The sequence below is a fragment of the Dipodomys spectabilis genome, unplaced genomic scaffold (genome assembly GCF_019054845.1).
Source record: "Dipodomys spectabilis isolate Male_0828 unplaced genomic scaffold, ASM1905484v1 ptg000095l, whole genome shotgun sequence".
NCBI lineage: Eukaryota > Metazoa > Chordata > Mammalia > Rodentia > Heteromyidae > Dipodomys > Dipodomys spectabilis.
Window position 1 is genome coordinate 24,425,001 of NW_024870772.1, and position 19,153 is coordinate 24,444,153.

Sequence of the window (19,153 nt, forward strand, 5' to 3'; positions counted from 1 at the left end):
GCTACAAAGTAATTCCAAGGGACTGAGAGATCATGTACAGCTGGAAAGGGGTCAACACTAGAAGTCTACTCATCAGTGATGTTAAGGCACACACTTTAGGATCACTACTTGTAATTTACATAAGTAACTTAAACTCCTGATGCTCAAACTTGTGAACTAAAGAGAATCGGATTTTCACATGTATTCTTGTTTCTATATTAAGAAACTATTCATATGATAATGGAATAAGTCCAAATATATATATACTTCTTTTTTATTCTTACTAATGAAACATATTCAATCATGACTATGATGACAATTATAATCACTTGTAATTCCATTTGTACCAGTTAGTTATCTGGTGTATCATATTAAGTTGGCCATTACAATTCTCTACTCTAGCTTAGCATTTTATATTTTTTTGTTATTAAAGAAGCAACTTTATTGAGAAGGTTCCTACACTGACCTAGCTTAGCATTTTAATACCAACTTGATATTTTAAAAGACTTTTAGGGTAAAATAGCTTGCTCATAAACCTTTAAAACTAGATACTTGTAAGAGAATGATCAGTGCCAGGTGCTGGTAGCTCACAGTTGTAATCCTAACTACGCAAGGGCTGAGATATGAGGATTGTGATTTAAAGGCTGCCCAGGCAGAGAAATCCCCATGAGACTCTTGTTATTAACCACTCAAAAACCGGAAGTGACATTGTGGCTCAAAGTGGTAGAATGCTAGCCTTGAGCTAAAGAGCTCAAGGACAGCACCCAGGTCCTGAGTTCAAGCTCCATAACTGACAAACAACAACAACAACAAAAAACACAAAAGAATGATCAGATCCATCTTAAAGAAAAAGAACCAACCATAATTTGAAAGCAAATGGGATTCAGATTTTCTCTGTATTGAAGATAATTTTTAAGAAGTCATTTGTCTCTACTTTCATAAGAAAGCAAATTAGTTCCTCACTCGAGTTTTCTTTCAGTCCTTCTCTTTGCCTTTTTCCCTACCCCGCTTTTCTCTCTCACTGGTAGAGACTGAACTCATGGTCTTGTACATGCTGGGCAAGTACTCTTTCATATTATGAAAAAATTATATTTGTCTGTTCATGGCTATATACCAAATATTGTACAGAAACTACTGAATTTCCTCCCACTAGAAAGCTGCTCCCGTCAGAATTTTCTCCTAATACTAGAATTTTAGCTATCCTTCTTATTATGCCTAAACAGAACAAAATGTACTCTCCTTCCTAATACAAGTTCCTAACATCACGTATCTGAGCTACAGTAGGCTGACATTTTGAAAATTAACAGACAAGAGTTTTCGGCCCATACGAGATACCTGTTCCTTTATTTCTTTCATTTTTTCCAACTTCTTGAGTTTTGTGGCATATTCTTGAACCTCTTTTAATCCAATATCTGTGCAGAGACGAACCAAGAAACGCAGACCTAAATTATGAAAAATATATTTAGGAAAGAATGCTTCCCAGTGGTGAAAGTCCAACAAATCACTGACCTTGGCATTTAGAATAGAGATAGGGATGATACTCACAAAAACTGCTTATCTTTCTTCTAAAAATTATTCACAATCCTGGGAGGTTTAACAGACTCTCTCCATAAAATCTTCAGGATATGCCATATTTATTCATTTTGCTGAACATGATTTTTCCAAATATCTGTGTGCCTCTCTAGTTCCTTGGGATAAATTACTCAACAGTAGAGTCCCTGGATCCCAACTTTATGATTATTTTGAAGCTCCTGATATATTTTCTAACTCTGTCATCCACAGATTCTGGATTAGCATCTACTCCCAGGGAAGTTCAGGAAAAAATATTGTTCTTTATTTTCCATTAGAATCAATGCTTATCATAATGAAGCCCCTCTGTATAATTAAGTTATGCTTATAAAAAAAAAAAAAAAAAAAGCTTTAGCCAGGTGCCAGTGGCTCACGCCTGTAATCCTAGCTACTCAGGAAGCTGAGATCTGAGAATTATGGTTCAAAGCCAGCCCTGGCAGAAAAGTCCGTGAGACTCTTTTCTCTGATAAACCACCAGAAAATCAGAAGTGACACTATGGCCCAAGTGGTAGAGTGCTTGCCTTGAGCTGAAGAACTCAGGGACAGCACCAAGCCCAGAGTTCAAGCCCCACAATGGACAAAAAAAAAAAGCTTTAAAAATAGAAAGCTGCTCACCCACTAGGGAAGCTTGGTGTTCTTACAATATTTTAATATTTTTATCAAAGCTTAAATGGTATTTCTGTGTTCCTACTATATAGCTAGGACTACATACATGTGATAATACCCAACTTAAATAATATTTCTTGACACCCTCATAAATGAGACAAAATACAGCATACTTCCCTCACTACAACTACCACTTAACTTATGCATCCTAATTATATTACCTAGATGTTAAGCTAAATTCTATTCTCACTGAGCAGCCATAAAAGCTCTGAAGTTTTTGTTAGCTTCCTAGAGAGATTCCATATGCTCATGTTAACTTTGTGTTCCTTCAAGAAAGGAGACAAGTATATTTTGTTGGTTCTACCTTATCTAGAAATATCTTTCTATTCTATTTATGTGCAGATGTAAAAATTATTTCACCTAGCTAGGTGCCAGTGGCTCACACCTGTAATCTTAGCCACTCAGAAGGCTGAGATCTGAGGATCTCAGTTCAAAGCCAGCCCAGGCAGGAAAGACCATGAGACTCTTATCTCCAATAAATCATTCAGAAAACTGGAAGTGGCACTGTGGCTCAAGTGGTAGAGCACTAGCCTTGAGCTGAAGAGCTGAGGGACAGTGCCCAGCCCAGAGTTCAAGCCCCATGACCAACAATAACAAAAAAAATTGTTTCACCTTCACTGGTATTTAGTGCTTGCTGTTTAGTGTTGCTGATAAATGACTCGTCTTTCTAGTATTTTGTCCCATTCTAGAATTTTTTTTTAATCTTTTATTCTTTTCTTTGCCATTGTTCTGTTGACTCGCTGGCAATATTTATCATTCTTAGGTTGACTCTTGTACTGTTTATCTATCAAACTCTAATTTTTCCAACTATGAATTTGATCTCCTGTTCTTTACTATCCTTTTTTTTTTTTTTTTTTTGGGTCAGGTTGTGGGTCCTGAACTCTGGGCCTGGGCGCTGTCCCTCAGCTCTTCAGCTCAAGGCTAGCACTCTACCACTTGAGCCACAGCGCCACTTTCCGGCTTTTTTCTTTTTTGCTTATGTGGTGCTGAGGAATCGAACCCAGGGCCTCAGGCTTGCAAGGCAAGCGCTCTACCACTGAGCCACCTTCCCAGCCCGTTCTTTACTATCCTTAAATAAAATTTTAATTGTTACCCATTTTTAGCTCTCCTAAATCCTTTTTATATATTAATATCAGTTCTTTTCCTTTCTTAATCTAGTGATGCTCTGTAACATCTTACATCATGTTACTCTTTTGTTCAAAGTCCTCTAACAGCTTACCATCTCCCTAAAAATACACCAGCAAGCGCTGATCTAAGATACATACAACCAGCCACTCCTCAATGAGTTAGCCCCTACCATTAAGCAGTCTACAGTATGATATGAATTTCGCTATTGTATATTTTCTTTTAACCTGTATTTGTTGTTTCTTTAAGCTATACAAACCTGCTGTATAACAAGAAAGGAAATTAATTTCTCTACAAAGTTAGCTTGACATCTGACCAGTTAAACATCAAGACAACACATTTTGTTTTGTGTTGGATGGTGGAACTGGAGTTTGAACGTAAGCCCTGAAATTTGCCAGGCAGGTGCTCTACCACTTGAGCTATACCACCAGTCTTTTATCTCTTTAGTTAGTTTTCGGATAGGTTCTCACTTTTTGTCCACCAGGCTAGTCTTGGACTAGGTAGCCAGGGATCATAAGCATAAGCCAATACTGCTGACTTATTTGTTGAGATGGATCTTGATAACTTTTTCCCTGGACTGGTCTCAAACTGCAGTTCTCCTGATCTCTATCTCCTGAGTGACTAGAATTGTGTGAGCCACTACCTTTGGCCCAATGTCTTGAAATTAAAGTAACATTTAAAAAGTCATCTGTTATCAATATGGGATGTTTTCATAATCCTTTTTTTAAATGTCATAAAGCTATATACTAAGTTGCATAGTTAAAATATTTTCCTATAAAACACTAGTAACTTTGAAAAATTAATAAGATAAACATTTTCAAAAATTTCATAAACTCTTAAGTCTAGACTGGTTTACTAGTGAAGACAATCAGCATTATGTTTAACCTTATTTAACAAAATTCTGTAACATGCACTTATATAATCAAATTGTCTAGTACTACAAAACATTTTAACATATGTATCACAGATAGAGGCTGAATTTATATATAGGAGGGTGATAGCACCATAATTATATATTAAAACACACAATGGGATATCCTATGCTTTCACTTACATTCAACATTTTCTGGAAATTTTCTGTGAATATCTTTGTAAGTATCTAATGCTTTCTGGTAGTTACCTAATAAAGACAAAAGAAAGACAAACTAGCAACTTATACAAACTAATAGAATTTAGCAAAATATTAATTTTAATTAAAAATATTGGCATACTTTAATGATTTAGCAGAATGTTTTCATGCCTGCTAAAAGCAAATATATTATCATTCTTCGGGGGGTTGGGATGTAGAAAGGAAATAAAGTTGAGAAAGTGTTAAAGCAGAACTAAGTGGTCAATAGTTGAAACTTAGCTTTACTTTTCTTTTTTTTTGTTCCAAGGTACTGGACTTTTTTTTTTTTTTTTGGTCACTCATGGGGCTTAGACTCTGGGCCTGTGCACTGCCCTTGAACACTTCAGTTTAAGGCAAGCACTCTACCACTTGAGCCAGAGTGCCACTTCCAGTTTTCTGGTGGTTAACTGGAGATAAGAGTCTCATAGACTTTCTTACCGTGGCTGGCTCTGACTCATGATCCTCAGATTTCAGCCTTCTGAGTAGCTAGGATTACAGGCATGAGCCACTGGCACCCAGCAAGGTACTGACTTTTTGTGACAACTTAATGCTTTCAACTTGTTGGACTTAAGCACTGGCCTGACAGTCTACTACTTGAGCCACACCTCTAGCTCTGCTTTTTGCAGGTTATTTTGGAGACAGAGTTATACAGACTCTTCTGCTCAGGTCGGCGTCTAACCATTACATTCTGGATCTCAGCCTCCCAAGAGCTGGGATTACAGGCATGATAGCCATCATTGCTTGGCTACTTTTAATTCTTAAAAATCAATATTTTAGTAGCTAAAATTAAGATTCATTCAGGGCTAGCAGTGTAGCTTAGTGGTAGAGTTGGTGTTCGATCCCTCAAAACTCCATTCATTCACTTTCCTAAAAAGTATTATTTCAGATGAACAGGTAATTTTAAAAATAATTTGTCAAGCCAGGCATTGGTGCCTGTAATCCTAGCTACTCAGGAGGTTGAGATCTGAGGATCATGGTTTAAAGCCAGCCCAGGCAGGAAAGTCCATGAGACTTTTTTCTCCAGTTAACTACTAGAAAACTAGAAGTGGCATTGTGGCTCAACTGAGTTCAAGAGTAGAGGGACAGCGCCCAGGCCCAGAGTTTAAGCCTCACGACCAACAAAAAAATAAACAAAAAATAATAATTTGTCATAAATCAGTAATAATTTCAATGCCATTTAGTAGGAAATGGTAAAATATTTCTTTAAACACTAAAAGGTATCCTGAAAGCAATTTTTTGTTTTGTTCTGTAGTGTTATGGATCAAACCCAGGACCTTGAGCATGCTAAGGGAAGTACTCCACCACTGAACTACATTCCCAACCAGTCATTTGCTTCCTAATTTGCTTATTATAGCTGCAAAGAATAGAAAAAAGAGGGTTTGGATCAAAGATCTTTGCTAAAACATCAAGTAGACAAATTACAAATCTCTATGTACAAAAGGAATGCTATTCTAATGCTTTAAACAACACTGTAATATTCATGTGGAAAGAGGAACCTAGCACACAGTAAATGTTGAATTAAATGCTAGCTGCGGCTTCTAAACCTGCACTTTAACATCTCAACCAGATTGTCTTCAAACTAGTCAGAATGTGAGTGTTCATGTACATACTTTACATTAATTCTTCAATTAATGGAACCCATGCAGTTAAAAACATACATAACTAAAATGTAGACAGTACAACCAAGTTAATGTATCTAATAGGAGTTAGTGATTACATGATTTGAGGATCCTACTGGTATGTACAAAGTACCACTCTATCTAGTGATCCGTGATTTAATAATTCACAGGCCTAGTGTCCCAGGCTTAACTCCCATGTTCCTTCCTCCCAGACTTATTTCAACATGTCCCACTTCCTTGATCACATATGTACAATGACTGTTCTTGCTGTATCTGTCCTTTGTTCCCTTTTTCAGTCAAGTAATCCTTTTTAGGAGAGGAATACAAGATTAACATCCAAGTTGTATGGGCTAGCTCAGGGAAGAAGGGTGTATTACTCAATGGCATAGCACTTTCTTATGGGTTCAATCTCTACTATCCTTCACCCAAAAAAAGAAAAGAAAATCTGTATGTTTTATCGTATGTAATAATTATTATGTTTTTCAAATAATCCTTCGTTTTGTGTAGTGTTTTAGCAAATACCCAACCGTAACATACTTATATACATAACAACCTAAAAGAAGAAAAGAAGCTATGTAAGAAATTATTAAAATCAAAACATTTACCACTTCTTCTGAAACAACTAGCAATCATCAGCTGCCATTTCACTTGTGTAGGCCTATGGAAGAAATAAGTTAATTGAAATTAGACATATAACAAAAAAACTGAGATATTGTTTTATAAAGCTTTGTATCTATATTACCTATGAATTAATTTGTGACCTTTTATCAGATCATATTTTGTTATTTTAAATAGCAGGCACATAATTTCCTTCATTATGATCCTTCAACCTCTAAAGTCCTTCAAGGTTCATCTAATTATGTCTTTTATTTAAGTATTAGGTACTGAGGTTTGAACTCAGGGCTGGCATGCTATCTCCAGCCATGTTTTTTGCTAGTAATTTCAGAGAGGGAGTTCAGCAAACTTTTCTTCCCTAAGGTGGGTTCAAACCATGATCCTCAGTATCTCAGCTTCAAAGTATAAGTGAGCCACTGATGCTCAGTTTATTTAGATATACTTATGAAAAACACTTGAAATGTTTGGTTAAAAAAAATACTACAAAAGATGGGAGTAAGATGACACTGAAACAACAGGGAATTGCCCTGGCTCTAACAGAATACAGAGTTGGTCCCAACACTCAGTTCCCCCAAGGGATCAACAACAACAAATAAACAAAGAGAATCACAGGGACTGAAAAAATACTCATAATTTGTACACATGTAGACAGAAAATTATTAAGAACCCTTCCCCATCCTTCCCAGGCAGCTCAGCTAAGCCACAAAAAGTGGCCCACAGCTGCCTGAGACTTCAGGATCACCAGCGCACTGCAGAACCCAGATGCAGAAAACTCTCACAGCACCAGACCTGGACAGCTGCTGACAGGGACAGAGACCAGAGGCAAGATACTGCAACACCCCAACCAGAAGAGTTCCCACTGCCCCACTGCTCAACCCACAAGCAATGACACAGAGCACGATGGCAGCCTGGCAATTGGCGAGCTGCAGCACACATATACAAAGATGTGCCACAACACCACGTATCTGCTCACAACCAGTTCCAGGATCAGTGAATAACCTGCTGCCCGCTCCCATCCCCACCCCGCCCCGCCTCACCCATGGGAGATCAATGCTGGCAGTGACCAACAGATCTTGAACCAGACCCCTCTTTCCCATCCAAGAAGTAACACCACATATGAAGAGGACAAACAGGCCAGAGCCCTTTCTCATTCCCACTGCCCCGCCACACACACAAACCTGCTGGCTTCCAGTGGGAGGCCACAGGGACTCATACTTGTCAGGTCCTAGGACCCTGCATTTCCCACAGCACTGTTTATCTGGAGAGTGAATGGGCCAGCTGGAGAACCCAGTCTGCTCACCCTCAGGGACCTGCCCCTTTATCCCAGTCAGTTCAACTCCCAGCCTTCCATAACAGACAGGTCCAAACACATAGCAGCTGGCGGAGGGCTCTACTATCAGGAACCACAAAACATGTGTGTGCTGGCCACTGGGGGAGATTCCCCACTGGGAACCACCAAGGGACTACAGGCATCATCCCTGGGCGGAAGCACAAGCTGCATAGACACCGGTCACTGCCAGGAAGCAAAGGACCCCGAAGTGTTTGTGTATCAGCCAATGGGAACCATTGGCATACCAGCCACGGGACACAGCTACCCTGTTGGTAGTATACTCCTTGGCACCCATGGCGCCAGCCCCTGTTGGGAGCCACTGGCCCCTGACTGGAACTGTGAATCGTATGGATGTTCTAGCAGCTGGCAGAGCATTTCTGCGCTGGGAGCCGCCAAGTGAGGTGGACGCACACCGATCCTATGAGGGAACCATGAGTTGCCCAGTCGGCAGCCCCTGCTGGGAAATGTAGGCCCCTGAAGCACTTGCGCATCAGCCCCTGTCAGGAACCACGAAGGAACATGCCAGCAACTAACAGCACACCCCTCCTAACAGCCATGGCGCTGGCCTCGGTCTGGAACCACAAATTGTGTCAGTGAGCTCGCAGCAGACTGAGCACACGCACATACACACAAGAAGCAGCAGACCAAGAACCAGCCATTTGTGCAGAGAGAACCAAACTGGGGCCAAGGCACAAAAAAACCCCTGTGCACCCATTGGAAGCCCAACCCTTCTAAAGCCAATACCAATGCCAGAGGCCCAATTCTAACCTTCCTAGTCCTCGCTACAGACTGAACTGAGGTCCTTTCAGCTAGCCCGGGATGGATAGCAAGTAAAGTGTGAATTGAAAATGGGTGATGTTGAGAAAAGCAAAAAGATTTCTGTTCAGAGGTGTGGCCAATGCCACACCGTTGAAAAGGGAACCAAGCACAAGACTGGGCCTAATCTCCACGGTCAAGCAGCTGGATTCAATTACACAGATGCCAACAAGAACAAAGTCATCACCTGTGGAGAGGATACACTGATGGAGTATTTGGAGAATCCCAAAAGTACATCCCTGGAACAAAAATGATCTTTGCTGGCATTAAAAAGAAGGGAAAATGGGCAGATTTGATAGCTTATCTCAAAAAAGCTACAAATTAGTAATAGTCACAGCCTTAGTTATTTATTGCAAAACAAATGTCTCAGAGCTTTTTAATGTGTACCATAATTCAAATGATCTCTAATATCAAATTTTAGATCATGAATGGCTAGCTGAATACTTTTGGACAGTCCTGAATTAAGTAAAACTGGCTTGTGGCTAAGTGAATATATCTTTAAAAAAAACCACTGTCACTTTTTTGCCCTTTCTGTCATATGATTGGACTTACTAATGTTCAATTTTTTTTTTTCATCAGTCGTGGAGCTTGAACTCTGGGGCCTGGGCGCTGTCCCTCAGCTCTTCAGCTCAAGGCAAGCACTTTACCACCTGAGCCATAGTGCCACTTCCAATTTTCTGGTGGTTAATTGGGGATAAGAGTCTCACAGAGTTTTCTGCCTGGGGCTGACTTTGAACTGAGATTCTCAGATCTCAGCCTCCTGAGTAGCTAGGATTAAAGGCGTGAGCCACTAGCACCCGGCCTACTCATATTCAATTTTTGAGCAAGACAGGGAATAATACAATCTCCAAATCTGTTGAAAATTGGTTTTATATTAAGATTTATATAACTAATTATGGGAACATCTTTAAATACTGAGGAAATCTCTTCACTGTCTCAGAATCAAGAAAAATTAACCTGTTTAAGGCAATGGTTAAAGATGAGGAACAATGTCTATAGTTTTGGTCTTGACTATGACAATTAGAATTCCCTGTCTCTGAAATCTGCCTTTTACTTACTGAAAGGCATTTTAGTGTGGCTTATATATAAATGTCAAATAAAGAATGTTTTTAATAAGTTTTTTATTGTGAGACTACTGTACAAAGGGGGGGTCACAGTTACATGAGCAAGGTAATGAGTACATTTCTTATCCAGAATTGTTGCTTCCTCCTTTGTTTTTCCCCTACCATCCATTCCCTCCCATCTCCACAACTACACTCCCCCTCACCCATGGTTTCCCTTATTTGCAGTAACGAGACAAGCAGAAAAGGTCAGATAAGATGATGTTAAGCGAAATGAACCCCAAGATAAGAACACAAGTGTTTTTTTTTTTCTTGCTTGCTATTGCTTCTAACCTATTTATAAGGTACTACATGAATTTTTTGTTGCTTTGTATTCCCCCCCCATGGTATAACCCCTGTTTTCATTTGATGATGTTGGCATAAGTTGGGGAGGGGAAGGGAAGAATCTTGTCCAAAAAAGAAAACAGAGACACAGGCAAAAGTAGACAAGTTATATACCTTATTAAAAGATGAAATTAATACTATAAGAATTTATATAGAAAGCATAAATAGTTCAATTTCTACAATGTAAGCCTCAGTGGAAGTCATAGGTAACAGAAAAAGTGAGATGGAAAATACAATACCAGGAGTTAGTTAAAACAGAGGAGATGGAACTGAAAGTCATAGGTATGAAAAAAACACTTAGAAATTACCAAAGGGTAATCCAAGAATTGTCAGAAAAAGCCAAAAAATCAAATCTAGGTATAATTGGGACCAATAAGGGGGAAGAATTTCATAATAGAGGCATTAAACACCTATTCAATAAGATAATCACTGAAAACTTCCCCAATCTTAAAAGACAAAAATCTCCCCAACAAAACAGAAGCATATAGAACACCTAGCAGACAGGATCCTACATGAAACACTTCTAGACACATCACAGTAAAAACATTAGACTGGAAAAACAAGGAACTAATTATAAAAGCTGCAAAATTAAAGAAGGAACTAGAATACAATGGAAAGAAAATCAAAATCACTGTGGACCTCTCTACATAAACCCTCAATGCAAGGAAAAAATGGAAAATTACCATCTAAGACCTATAGATCAACAACTGCTAACCCAAAATCATATACCAAGCGAAGGTATCATTTACATTTGACGATGAAACTAAACCATTTCATGACAATCAAAAATTAAATAAATTCATGAACACTAACCAGCAATACAAAGTACTAAAAGGAGGAATACAATCTGAAGAAAACAATCAAAATCAAGGAAACATACCAGACAAAAATCACTAGAAGATCAATTTAGTAAGCACAAGAATAGAAAAGATGAAAAACACAGGGAAACAAGAAAATGGCAGGAAACATGACAAATCTCTCTACAACAACCCTAAACATTGACAAACTCAATTCCCCAATCCAAAGAAAGAACTTCAGATTGGATCAAAAAACAAGATCCATCCATTTCTTGTCTCTAAGAGACCTATCTCACAGCCAAAGATAAAAACAAACACCCAATGTAGGGATGGAAAAAGATCTTCCATGCAAATGCACCCTGAAAGAAGGCAGGAGGAGCCATACTGATATGATAAAATAAGACTTTTCATTAAAATCAGTACAAAAGACAATGTAGTTCATTACATACTAATAAAGGGAATGTTCCAGGGAGAGGAAATCACAGTGGTCAATACTTATGCACCAAACAATGGCATACCTAAATACATTAAACAAATACTCTCTTATTTATGTAACTTTAACCCTTTTTTGGCAACAAAATCAAAAATAAAAAAAATTCAAGAAACAAAAATACTCTCAGACTTTTGATAAAACAAGACAGACTCAAATACAATAGTAGTGGGAGACTTTAACACCCCACTCTCACCGAAGGAGAGGTCAACTAAACAAAAGATAAGCAAAGAAACCTTTGGACTAAATGAGCCCATAACCCTATTGGACTTAACAGACATCTACAGAGTTTTCGACCCAACAACAACCTGATACATATGCTTATCTGCAGCCCATGGAATTTTCTCTAAAACAGGTCATCTGCTTATCTGCAGCCCATGGAATTTTCTCTAAAACAGATCATCTCATAATTCACATAAAGAACCTAAGCAAATATAAGGGGATTGACATAATCCCTTGCATCCTATCGACTACAGTGCAATCAAACTAGTTCCTAACAACAAAGCTGTAGAAATTACTCAAATACATGGAAGCAGAACAGCACACTACTGAATAACATCTGGGTCACTGATGAAATTAAGGAAAAAATTAGAAAGTTCTTACAACTCAATGAAAATGAAAACACATCACAATGGAACCTCTGGAGTATAGCAAAAGCAGTGCTAAGGAGAAACTTCCTAATTCTAAACACACACATAAAGAAAACAGAAACAATTCAAGTAACCTCATGATTCAATTTAAAATGCTAGTAAAACAAGAAAAAATTAAATCTAAAGCTATTAGATGAAGAGTGATAACAAAGATTAGGACAAAAATCAAAGAGATGGAAGTGGTACTGTAGCTCAAGTGGTAAGGCGCTAGCCTTGAGCTGAAGAGCTGAGGGACAGCGCTAAGGCCCAGAGTTTAAGACCCATGACCGACAAAAAAAAAAAAAAAAAAAAAAAAAATCAAAGAGATAGATAAAACATACATACATTCAATGTAACAAAATGCTGGGGGGTTTTGAAAAAAATTGTTAAAATTGGCAAACCACTTGTGAGCTTAATAAAAAAAAAAAAGAAAGAAAGAGGAGATTCAAATCAATAAGATCAGGGATGCCACATGAAATACAACAATTAGCTGGTGCTGGTGGCTCACGCCTGTAATCCTAGCTATTCAGGAGGCTGAGATCTGAGGATCTCGGTTCAAAGCCAGCCTGGGTAGGGAAGTCAGTGAAACTCTTATCTCCAATAAACCACCAGAAAACCGGAAGTGGCACTGTAGCTCGAGAGGTAGAGTGCTTGCCTTGAGCTGAAGAGCTGAGGGACAGCGCTCAGGCCCAGAGTTCAAGCCCCACGACCAAAAAAAAAAAAAAAAAATACAACAAATATCCAAGAAATCCAAATGATTGTAAAGAGCTATTTCCAAAATCTATACGCAGTAAAAAAGGAAAATGTGGCAGAAATGGACAAATTTCTAGAAACATGGAAACTGCCTAAACTGAACCAAGAAGATATAAACCAATTAACTAAACCATTAACACACAACGAGATAGAGGAAGTAATCAGAAGTCTTCCAACAAGGAAAAGCACAGGCTCATATGGATTCACCACAGAATCCTATAAGACTTTTAAAGAGGAATTAATACCAATACCCCTCAAGCATTTCTATGAAATAGAAGCAGAAGGAACAATCCCAAACTCGTTCTGTAAAGCCAAAATCCCACTCATCCCAACAAAAAAGAAAACAAAAAAGAAACTACAGCGCAATCTCTCTGAGGAATACAGATGCCAAGCTCCTCAATTAATTATCAGCCAACAGAATCCAGAAACAAAAATTCATACATTATGACCAAGTAAGCTTCATCCCACAGATGCAAGGCTGGTTTAACAAATCAATAAATGTAATTTATCACGTCAACAGAGCTAAGGTCAAGAACTACATGATCATCTCAATAGATGCATTAAAAGCTTCCAACAAAATATAACATCCATTCATGTTAAAAGCTCTGGAGAAACTAGGGAAGAAGGAACATTCTTTAAAACAATAAATGCCATATAAGACAGAGCAACAGGCAATATCATACTAAATGGGGAAAAATTTAAACCATTTCCACTAAAATCAGGAACAAAGTAAGGATGCCCATTCTCTCTATCATCTACTCCTCTTCAATACAAATCTGGAATTCTTAGCCAGAAAAGTAGGGCAAGAAAAGGACATTACAGGGATCCAGATAGGAAAAGAAGAAATTAAACTACCCTTATTTGCAGATGACATGATCTCATACCTGAAGGACCCGAAGAACTCCACTCCCAAACTCCTACAACTAATCGACCACTTCACAAAGCAACAGGATACGATATTAATGCACAAAAACCAGTATCCTTTCTGTATGGCAATAACAACATATAAGCAGATAGGGAACTCATGAAAACAACCTCATTTGCAACAGCCTCAAAAAAAATCTAGGACTCAACCTACCCAAAGATGTAAAAGCTCTATTTAACAAAAACTACAAAAATCTAAAGTAAGACATCATAGAGGACACCAGGAAATGGAAAGACCTTCCATGTTCATGGATAGGTATAATCAATATTGTGAAAATGTCCATACTGCCAAAAATGATATACAAATTCAATGCAATCCCTATCAAAATCCCAACTGAAATAGAGAAAACAATCCAAAACTTCATATGGAACAACAAAAGTCCTAGAATAGCCAAAGCAATTCAGGCAAAAGAAGCAATGCATATGGTATCACAATACCAGATTTCAAGCTCTACTATAGAGCTATAACAAAAACAGCTTGGTCTTGGCACAAAAATTGACCCAAAGATTAATAGAACACATTAGAAGACCCAGAATTAAAACCACATAGTTACAGTCATCTGATATTCAACAAAGGAGCCAAAGACATACAGTGGAAAAAAACATAGCCTCTTCAACTATTGGTGTTGGGAACACTGGGCAGCCACATGCAGAAAACTAAAAGTGGATCCGAGCCTGTCACCATGCATTAACATCAACTCAAAATGGATTAAAGACCTTAACATCAAACCTGAAACTCTGAAACTATTGTAAGACAGAGTAGGAGAGACATTAGAACTTATAGGCACAGGCAGGAACTTCCTGACCAGAGTCCCAGGGGCATAACAGATAGGAGAGAGACTGGACAAATGGGACAACATTCAAATAAAAATTTTCTGCACAGTTAAAGACACAGCTATTAAATTAGAAAAACAGTCAACCAACTGGCAAAAGATCTTTACTAGCAACACATCAAAGGCCTACTATACAGAGGGAGCTCAAGCAGCTAATCCCTCTCAAACCTAATAAATCAATCACTAAATGGACAAGGAAGCTAAACACATGAGGCAACATTCACCATCCCAGGCCATAAAGGAAATGCAAATCAAAACAACTCTGAGATAGCATCTTACTCCAGTTAGACTGGCCAATATTCTTTTTTTCTTTTATTGTGAGAATACTATACAGAGGAGTTATTGGCCAATATTCTTAATTCAGACAACAACAAATGTTGGTGGGGATGTGGAGAAAAAGGAACCCTACTGCATTGATAGTGGGAATGTAAACTAATACAACCACGCTGGAAAGCAGTCTGGAGGGCCCTCAAAAAACTAACCACAGATCTTCCCTATGGCCCAGCCATGCCACTCTAGGCTCTATCCTGGGCATCATAAACCAGGGTATGCAAGGATACCTGTACATCCATGTTCATTACTGCACTATTCACAATAGCCAAGATATGGAAACAGCCAAGATGCCCCACAATGGATGAATGGATCCAAAAAATGTGGTACCTATATACAATGGAATTTTACAGAGCCATTAGAAAGGATAAAGTAATGGCATTTGCAGGGGAAATGAATGGAACCAGACAAATCATGTTGAGCGAGGTAAGCCAAGATCAGAGAGACAAATGGCACATGTTCTCCCTGATATGCAGATGTTAGATTATTTAAAACACAATGGGATGTGACAAAGCATACAGGATTCTAGACACCTATACACAATGAGACCAAAAGAGGGCAGTGTTAGGAGAAAAGCACTGAATTATAATACCCAAGCACCTCCTCATATGTATATAAAATAATATATATACTAAAATGACCTCCAAAGATAAGGAAACAAAGGGCCTTTTCTTAGTTTGTTATCGTTTTTAGATGACTCTGTATTCATTACCTCATATATGGTGTATACACATGCACATCTGAGGGAAGGTGGGGGGTGGGCACAGAATCAATGGAAAATGGGTGAAAAAGTACAGCAACAGATCCCAGTGGCACTGGACATTGATGAAAGTGGACCACGCAACTCATGGACAGAGATGGGAGGGAGAGAATGAGAGAGATTGAGGGAACAGATGATACTAAGCAAGAGGAAAAAATGAAGTTATCACCTGGCCTATGTAAAGGTAACCTAAAACAACAATAGTGTAAGTTCTTAAAATAGGAAAAGAACAAGAAAAAAACCTACTACATTTTGTTTTAAATGACTGTTTTGCCATTATCCTTAACATGAATGCTATTTAGGTTTGCAAATTTAGTACCAAGGGACAATTTTCATTTTGTGTTTGAATAAGATCTCAACAACAACAACATAAAAAAGAGTAAAGAAAAAATGCATAGTTTATCTCATCTCCTCTTATCAGGAGATCAAATTCTGTTTAAAATAAATAACCACAACCAGGAATTCTAAAGTCTACAATTAAAAATACCAACAAAGTTGAGAATTGAGGAAATGACAGCCTCTCAATGTACCCCTCTCATATCTTAAACTTCTTCTACTTACTCAAAAACCTCAAAAAAACTAAAGTTTTTGGTCTATTGTGAGTTAATTTTTATTCATGATATAAAGAAAAGGTTCAGCTTTTTTTTTTAAGATAGGGTCTTGCTTTGTAGCTTAAGCTGTCCTCAAAAATTGAGCAATTGTCTGAATGCTAAGATTACAGGTATGTACCACCATTATGGTTATCCAGGAACCTCTTGTCAAAGAGAATGCTGAAAGGAGTGACATTGATCAAGAGCACTGTATTCATAAACTGCTTTGGTGAATGGCGTTTGTACAACCACTTAAAGATTATAAAATTATTTTTTAAAGAGACTGTCCCTATTCTACTGAATGGTTTTGATGACTTTGTTGAAATTAACTTACATATATGGCTCATACATTCGAGTTCTAGATCTTACATCTGTCTGGCCTCTAAAGTACCACTGTTTTCATCACAGTAGCATGGAAGCTAATTTTAGAACCAGAAAGTGTGAATCCTGCAACTGTGTTCCTTTTTCAAATTATTTTCAATATTTAGGGTCTCTTGAGATTCTATGATTATTAAAATAGATATTCTATTTCTGCAAAAAGTACTATTGAGTGAGTGCTGGGGGGTTGGTTCAAGTTGTGAGGTACTTACTTAACATGCAAAAGGCCCTGTGTTTATCTCTTGTATTGAAGAAGAAAAAGAAAAATATATGTTTGGGTTTTGATAGAGATTATATTTAACCTAAAATCACTTTGAGTAGTACTATTACCTTACCAATATCAAGTCTTCCAATCTATGTACATGGACTTTTGATTTATTTATGTCTTTTAAAATTTCAAGAATTTTCAGTGTGTATGTCTTTAATGGTTAAATCCTAAATTTTTATTCTTTTTTATGCCATTATAAATAAAATTGCTTTTTTCTCTGCTTCTCTTCTGGATTATTTATTGTAAGTAATTTACAATAAACTTATGTGATAATTTTATATAATTCAATAGTACTAAATACATTCATCAGATTCACTTTCTCATATATTCCTTGAGTATAGCTACATAAACAATCGTATTTATAGTCAAAAATAACTTCATTTTAATCTTTCCAATATAAAACATCATTTTTGCTTTTCACTTATATAATGAGTTTATTGGAAAGTAACTCATTGTAACTCCAGGTAAGACATTACCTGGAAATGTCTTACTTTCACTTTCTCAGAGGACAGTTTTGCTAGACAAAAAAAATGTACTAATGGACGGGCGTTAGTGGCTCATTCCTGTAATCCTAGCTACTCAGGAGGCTGAGATCTGAGTATTATGGTTAAAAGCCAGCCTGGGCAGAAAATTCTGTGAGACTCATATCTCCAATAAACCACTAGAAAACCAAAAGTGGCGCTGTGGCTCAAGCAGTAGAGCACTCGCCTTGAGCTGAAAAGCTGAGGGACAGCACCCAAGCCCAGAGTTCAAGCCCCACAACAAAAAAAAAGTACTAATGACTTGACCATTTTATCATTTTCTCTCTCTCTCTTTTTTTTTTTTTTTTTTCCAGTTTTGGTACTTTATAAACAGGGCATCTAATTGTCTTCTGGCCTTCAAGGTTTCTGTTGTGAAATCTGCAGACAATTATATTGAACATTCCTTTATGAGATTAGTCACTTTCATCTTGGTGTTTTCAAGATCCTGTCAATAGTTTGACAATAATGTGCTCACTATGGGTATTTGAGGGTTTTTTTCCTACTTAAGAATTTTCAAAACTACCTGGACATGGATCTGAAAGTCTAAGTCCTCAAATACGAAAAGTGATGGCCATTATTCATTCAAATAGTCCTTTTTCTCTCTGCCCCATCTGAAACTCCCAACATACACTGGTCTGCCTGCTGGTATTTCATGACATTAAATAATATTTTCTAAAATATAAAAGATACTACAAGATGAGCAGTTCCTATAGTAAAGAAACAACACGGTAAGAAATTTAAGTTAACTCTATGCAAAATACTCTATAACATGCAAAGAACTATATGACGCAAGAATTAATATTCCCACCCTTAAAGAACTTACATTTTTATTTATTATGTAATTATTGTTGAGGTAAATTTAATATATGTAACATATAAGTACAATTATTATGTGTGACAAAAAATAACAGTATATTTTTAAAGGGTTGTCATATAAGAGAAAAAATTAAGGAGTATACTACATAAAATAAATGTTCAGCCAGGCACCAGTGGCTCTAGTTTGTAATCCTACTCAGGAGGCTCAGATCTAAGGATCATGGTTCAAAGCCAACCCAGTCAGGAAAGCCCATGAGACTCTTATCTCCAATACTGCCAAAAAAAATATAGCCAGAAGTGGAGCTGTGGCTCAAGTGTCAGAGTACTAGCCTTGAGCAAAACAGCTCAGGAACAGTGCCCAGGCCTTGAGTTCAAGCCCCAGGACTGGCAAAAAAATAAAATAAAATAAATACTCAGAAAGAAGATGGGTGATGTGATTTAATATATGCTGAATGTCTGTCACTAGGAAAGAAGGTAAAAACAGATGCAAATGCAAGGAAGTTTATAGAAAAGTAGGGGGTTGTGGGGGAGAGAGCAAGAGAAAATGAGGGAGGGAGTAACACTGTTCAAAAAGAAATGTATTAATTACCTTACTTATGCAACTATAACCCTACTGTACATCACCTTTACAATAAAAACAACTAGGCAGATTTTCTAGAATGTAGGAGAGTTTTCCAGAAAAGGTTTCTATTTTCAGGGAAACTGAAACTTAACACAGCAAAAGGAATTCTGGGGGTGGATGGACAACAAAGCAAGAGAGATAATGAAACAGAATTTGAGTTATCAAGAAGG

At 37.6% G+C, this 19,153-nt stretch overlaps 1 protein-coding gene and 1 pseudogene across 3 annotated transcripts in view; one reads left to right on the top strand and one right to left on the bottom strand.

Annotated features, from left to right (window-relative positions):
* The window catches only part of Ift88 (intraflagellar transport 88), a 121,756-nt gene that overhangs the window by 31,730 nt on the left and 70,873 nt on the right, over positions 1–19,153 (bottom strand). For all 3 annotated transcript variants that reach the window (XM_042685625.1, XM_042685623.1, XM_042685624.1), the window contains 3 exons: positions 6,672–6,724; positions 4,394–4,459; positions 1,315–1,421 (listed from right to left, as the gene is read on the bottom strand). In XM_042685625.1, coding sequence (XP_042541559.1) covers positions 1,315–1,421; positions 4,394–4,459; positions 6,672–6,724 — 226 coding nt within the window. The remainder of the gene's footprint in view (positions 1–1,314; positions 1,422–4,393; positions 4,460–6,671; positions 6,725–19,153) is intronic.
* On the top strand, positions 8,860–9,215 carry LOC122112720 (annotated as a pseudogene).